Source organism: Oncorhynchus nerka, linkage group LG26 (genome assembly GCF_034236695.1).
Source record: "Oncorhynchus nerka isolate Pitt River linkage group LG26, Oner_Uvic_2.0, whole genome shotgun sequence".
NCBI classification, from domain to species: Eukaryota; Metazoa; Chordata; class Actinopteri; order Salmoniformes; family Salmonidae; genus Oncorhynchus; species Oncorhynchus nerka.
Window position 1 is genome coordinate 287292 of NC_088421.1, and position 6790 is coordinate 294081.

The window sequence follows — 6790 nt, forward strand, 5'->3', positions numbered from 1 at the left end:
CTGTGGCTGAGTAAAGGCACTACTCCCAATATAAGTGAACCCCAAATGAATGTAGTTCATCATATTTGCGCCTCTTCAATGGTCCAACGTCCCTGTCTTTTGTTCGGTGCTTTCCCGGGTAAGGGGGCAGTAGCTCTTTGGCTGCATCAGATTCACAACTGTCTGTGTCCATGCTAACTGAGCTAACAACAAATGTAGAATTACTGAAGAGTTAGCATTGGATGTGCTCGAGGAAACAGCTTACTTTTTTTAACCTTTCATCCATTTTCGAGCAAACGGAATGAGCAGCAGCTACATGACTGCAAATCAAATCAAATGTTATTTGTCACATACACATGGTTAGCAGATGTTAATGCGAGTGTAGTGAAATGCTTGTGCTTCTAGTTCCGACAATGCAGTGATAACCAACAAGTAATCTAACTAACAATTCCAAAACTACTGTCTTATACACAGTGTAAGGGGATAAGGAATATGTACATAAGGATATATGAATGAGTGATGGTACAGAGCAGCATACAGTAGATGGTATCGAGTACAGTATATACATATGAGATGAGTATGTAGACAAAGTAAACAAAGTGGCATAGTTAAAGTGGCTAGTGACATAAGGATGCAGTCGATGATCTAGAGTACAGTATATACGTATGCATATGAGATGAATAATGTAGGGTAAGTAACATTATATAAGGTAGCATTGTTTAAAGTGGCTAGTGATATATTTACATCATTTCCCATCAATTCCCATTATTAAAGTGGCTGGAGTTGGGTCAGTGTCAATGACAGTGTGTTGGCAGCAGCCACTCAATGTTAGTGGTGGCTGTTTAACAGTCTGATGGCCTTGAGATAGAAGCTGTTTTTCAGTCTCAATCATTTCCTTAGTTTTGTTGACGTTGAGTGTGAGGTTATTTTCCTGACACCACACTCCGAGGGCCCTCACCTCCTCCCTGTAGGCCGTCTCGTCGTTGTTGGTAATCAAGCCTACCACTGTTGTGTCGTCCGCAAACTTGATGATTGAGTTGGAGGCGTGCGTGGCCACGCAGTCGTGGGTGAACAGGGAGTACAGGAGAGGGCTCAGAACGCACCCTTGTGGGGCCCCCGTGTTGAGGATCAGCGGGGAGGAGATGTTGTTGCATACCCTCACCACCTGGGGGCGGCCCGTCAGGAAGTCCAGTACCCAGTTGCACAGGGCGGGGTCAAGACCCAGGGTCTCGAGCTTGATGACGAGCTTGGAGGGTACTATGGTGTTGAATGCCGAGCTGTAGTCGATGAACAGCATTCTCACATAGGTATTCCTCTTGTCCAGGTGGGTTAGGGCAGTGTGCAGTGTGGTTGAGATTGCATCGTCTGTGGACCTATTTGGGCGGTAAGCAAATTGGAGTGGGTCTAGGGTGTCAGGTAGGGTGGAGGTGATATGGTCCTTGACTAGTCTCTCAAAGCACTTCATGATGACGGAAGTGAGTGCTACGGGGCGGTAGTCGTTTAGCTCAGTTACCTTAGCTTTCTTGGGAACAGGAACAATGGTGGCCCTCTTGAAGCATGTGGGAACAGCAGACTGGTATAGGGATTGATTGAATATGTCCGTAAACACACCGGCCAGCTGGTCTGCGCATGCTCTGAGGGCGCGGCTGGGGATGCCGTCTGGGCCTGCAGCCTTGCGAGGGTTAACACGTTTAAATGTCTTACTCACCTCGGCTGCAGTGAAGGAGAGACCGCATGTTTTCGTTGCAGGCCGTGTCAGTGGCACTGTATTGTCCTCAAAGCGGGCAAAAAAGTTATTTAGTCTGCCTGGGAGCAAGACATCCTGGTCCGTGACTGGGCTGGGTTTCTTCTTGTAGTCCGTGATTGACTGTAGACCCTGCCACATGCCTCTTGTGTCTGAGCCATTGAATTGAGATTCCACTTTGTCTCTGTACTGACGCTTAGCTTGTTTAATAGCCTTGCGGAGGGAATAGCTGCATTGTTTATATTCGGACATGTTACCAGACACCTTGCCCTGATTAAAAGCAGTGGTTCGCGCTTTCAGTTTCACGCGAATGCTGCCATCAATCCACGGTTTCTGGTTTGGGAATGTTTTTATCGTTGCTATGGGAACGACATCTTCGACGCACGTTCTAATGAACTCGCACACCGAATCAGCGTATTCGTCAATATTTCCATCTGACGCAATACGAAACATGTCCCAGTCCACGTGATGGAAGCAGTCTTGGAGTGTGGAGTCAGCTTGGTCTGACCAGCGTTGGACAGACCTCAGCGTGGGAGCCTCTTGTTTTAGTTTCTGCCTGTAGGCAGGGATCAGCAAAATGGAGTCGTGGTCAGCTTTTCCGAAAGGGGGGCGGGGCAGGGCCTTATATGCGTCGCGGAAGTTAGAGTAACAATGATCCAAGGTTTTACCACCCCTGGTTGCGCAATCGATATGCTGATCAAATTTAGGGAGTCTTGTTTTCAGATTAGCTTTGTTAAAATCCCCAGCTACAATGAATGCAGCCTCCGGATAAATGGTTTCCAGTTTGCAAAGAGTTAAATAAAGTTCGTTCAGAGCCATCGATGTGTCTGCTTGGGGGGGATATATACGGCTGTGATTATAATCGAAGAGAATTCTCTTGGAATTCCCGCGAGAGAGTAACGATTAATGTGACTGGATGTTATTGTTTGACTGGGCTACCTGTATTTGACATTGGTTTATTTTAAGGCAGTGAAACGATGGGATGGTGTTCTTCTTCTTCCAAACATAACGATGGTCATTATGGCCAAACAATTATATTTTTGTTTCATCAGACCAGAGGACATTTCTCCAAAAAGTATGATCTTTATCCTCATGTGCCGTTGCAAACCGTAGTCTGGCTTTTTTAATGGCGGTTTTGCAGCAGTGGCTTCTTCCTTGCCGAGTGGCCTTTCAGGTTATGTCGATATAGGACTCGTTTTACTGTGGATATAGAGACTTTTGTACCTGTTTCCTCCAACATCTTCACACAGTCTTTTGCTGTTGTTCTGGGATTGATTTGCACTTTTCGCACCAAAGTGCGTTCATCTCTACGAGACAGAAGGCGTCTCCTTCCTTAGTGGTATGACAGCTGTGTGGTCTTATGGTGTTTATAATTGCATACTATTGTTTGTACAGATGAACATGTTTGGAAATTGCTCCCAAGAATAAACCAGACATGTGGAGGTCTGGCTGATTTCTTTTGATTTCCCCATGATGTCAAGCAAAGAGGCACTGAGTTTGAAGGTAGGCCCTGAAAGACAACCACAGGTACACCTCCAATTGACTCAAATTATGTCAATTAGCCTATCAGAAGCTTCTAAAGCCATGACATCATTATCTGGAATTTTCCAAGCTGTTTAAAGGCACAGTCAACTTAGTGTATGTAAACTTCTGACCCACTGGAATTGTGACACAGTGAATTATACGTGAAATAATCTGTCTGTAAACAATTGTTGGAAAAATGACTTGTGTCATGCACAAAGTAGATGTTCTAACCGACTTGCCAAAACTGTAGTTTGTTAACAAGAAATTTATGGAGTGATTGAAAAACGAGTTAATGACTCCAACCTAAGTCTATGTAAACTTCCGACTTCAACTGTATATCCCCATTAGAAAATATTAAATGGAATGGTTTGAAAATGTGAATATTTGTATATATTTTACTTGTTAACAATGTGAATCACATTTTTATTTGGCGTACCCCCGACAGCATTGTGCGTACCCCAGTTTGGGAATACCTGATATACACGGATTGATGTCACCTGTCAAATCCATCATAGCTTTCACCTGGATTCCCTAGTCAGTCTTTCATAGAAAGAGCAGGTATTCCTAATGTTTTGTTCACTCAGTGTATATACAGACATATCAAATATTACCCCACTAAAATTGGCATATGCCCACACCATTCTGTTGTTGGGGTACGCCCACACCATTCTGTTGTTGGGGTACGCCCACACCATTCTGTTGTTGGGGTACGCTCACACCATTCCAACACAGAAAAGCTGCTTTTGAACACACCTAATTACCATTTTTCACAACACCTGTCCTGGAAGGCAGGGAGCTCAGCCCCAGTGATGTACTGGGCTAGCCGCATCACCCTCACGCCATGTGATTAAGGGCGGTGTTGTTGCAATAACTTGAGGATTTGGACACAAACCTTTTCTGCCTCGAGGGGGAAGAGGCACTGTCGTGCCATCTTCACCACTGTGCACGTGGACCATTTTAAGTCCTTAGTGATTTGGACACAGCGAAACTTGAAGCTCTTGACCCGCTCCACTGCAGCCCAGTCGATGGGGGCGCGCTCGACCCCTGTTTCCTATAGTCCACAACCAGTTACTTGGTCTTACTGACGTTGACGGAGAGGTTGTTATCCGGGTACCACACTGCCAGGTCACTGACATCCTCCCTGTTGGCTGTCTCATTGTCACTGGTGATTAGGCCTACCACCGTCGTGTCGTCAGCAAACTTGGTGTTGGAGTCGTCCATGGCCAAGCAGTCGTGGGTGAACAGGCAGTACAGGAGGGGACAAAGCACACACCCCTGAGGAACTCCCGTGTTGAAGGTCAGCGTGGCAGAGATGTTGCCTATTCTCGTCAGGAAGTCCAGGATCCAGTTGCAGAGGCAGGTGATCAGTCCCAGGGTCCTAACCTTGGTGATTAGCTTGCAGAGAAAATGGTGTTGAGCGCTGAGCTGTAGTCAATGAACAGCATTCTCACATAGATATTTCTCTTAAGCAAAGTTGGGTCGGAGCCATCAAAACGGCGGCCATCCGGTACGGTGCCATCTTAACACCTGGAAGGAAAACCATTTCATAGAACTCTGGAAACACTGGACTGTTACTTTAATATAGTGACTCATACATTGCTTTTGTGAGTCAGTCTCAACTTGCAGAGGTAGTGAAGGAGTGTCATTTCCATTTCCTCAATTGTAGCACAGTCATGTATATTGAAATAATCTAGGTTAGTGACCTTGTCACCAGTTCTCAACCCGACTCATTATTTGAAAGTATCACTATTTGAAACTATACACTCCATCCAATTCCCCTCTGCTCACCTCAGTTAAATTACCCTCTCTGTAAAAGAGCCCTTACTGCTACGCACCAATGGCACTGCCAAATCACATTAGTCAGCTCAACAACACCGTACCATACCCGTCCAATTAACAAGCACACAACATGTGTTAGATTAGATTTCAAATGTACATAAGAACATCTGTTAGTGTTGCGGGATCCAGATGAGATCAGCTCTAATGCAGTCCCAGGCTACGTCCTTGGGCTTTAGGGATTATCCAGTGAGAATGAGGGCTTCTCCATTCTACTCAGAGATAGGGATTTCCCTCCACGCTCCAGACTGCCAGCAGCCAGTGGAGTGGACAGACAGGTGGAGACAGCTCTCTCAGCTCCCCCGTGACACTGCACAACGTGGAGAGGAGAGGGGGAGAGCAGGAATCACACTGGTAATAGCTCCCCTACTACGCTCCAGTGGGTACAACACAATAACCTGGATGGCACCCCATGGACAAGACTCTTTTACTCTCGCAGTTGAGGGGGAGATGTGCAGTGGTGCTGTTGTGGACCTAAGGGGGTGCATTAACCTCAGCTGCACAGTAGATAAACCTACACAAAACACAGCACCATGGACGGAAACCGCACTTACACAATTATGTGTGTGGGCTATCATTAGTATTAAACGAAGAGGAACTGCCAACTACCCATCTCTCTCTCCACCCACTTTCTCTCTCCCCTCACTTTACATTTTAGTCATTTAGCAGACACTCATATCCAGAGTGACTTACAGGTGCAAGCTACTTTTGTCTGTTATAGATTATGGGGATATTATCTACACGCATGCTACGGCATCAGCACTTAAATCGCTGGATGCTACTTATCATTGAGCACTTATTATTACAGGTACTAGCTATAGAACTCACCCCTGTGTTTTATATCAAAATGTGGGTTGGACTTCACTGTCCGTGAGACGAGAACATGCTCTCGTGTTTGTCTATAAAGCACTTCTGAATAAACTACCTTCTTATTTATCATCACTCATCAGCATTAGAATTATAATTCCTAAAACCAGGTCTCAAGCATGAATTACACTTGAGGCCCATGAGATTTCAAAAGAGTTGGGTTTGGCTGCCTTTTCCTGTTACGCTCCTTGCTTATGGAATAGCCTGCAGACTAAACTTAAACTTGAGACTCTTGTCCCCCTGTTGCCCATTTTAAACATTTATTGGAGCATTTTTATTTTTGTATTGCTTGTAACTGTTTTTGTTCTTGTGCTGTTAGGGAAATAACCTGAAATAACCTGTGTGTAAATGTAACAATCTGCTGCTGTATTTGTGTTATCTGTGATCGTTTTGTTTGTCTTGTGTAGTTTCTGAAACTGTATGTGTTAACATGTATAAGCAGGGCCCAGCTATAAAAGAGACCTTGGTCTCAGTCTGTGTTCATTGTTGAAATAAAGGTATAATAATACAAAATGAATAACAACGTAAGCACCACATAAAATTTAGGAACACCAGAAAGATTAGATTATTTTCTGGCAAAACTGTGTTACTACAGTTGAGTAAAAGGAGGATAAACTGCACTGATTCCAGCTCGGAAGAATGACCTACGACAAAGTTGTGGCAAAATGACTTAAGGACAACAAAGTCAAGGTAGTGGATTGGCCATCACAAAACCCTGACCTCAATCCTATAGACAATTTGTGGGCAGAACTGAAAAACCGTGTGCGAGCAAGGAGGCCTTACAAACCTGTCTCAGTTACACCAGCTCTGTCAGGAGGAATGGGCCAAAATTCACCCAAC

At 44.9% G+C, this 6790-nt stretch overlaps 1 protein-coding gene across 1 annotated transcript in view; it reads right to left on the minus strand.

The window, feature by feature from the left end:
• Positions 1–4178, minus strand: part of atp8a1 (ATPase phospholipid transporting 8A1) — a 68245-nt gene extending 64067 nt beyond the window's left edge. Inside the window, exons 1-2 of the mRNA XM_065011049.1 lie at positions 4140–4178; positions 3886–3943 (exon numbers count right to left, since the gene is read on the minus strand). Of these exons, the coding sequence (XP_064867121.1) occupies positions 3886–3943; positions 4140–4178 (97 nt within the window). The remainder of the gene's footprint in view (positions 1–3885; positions 3944–4139) is intronic.
• Between the last annotated feature and the right edge of the window lie 2612 nt (positions 4179–6790).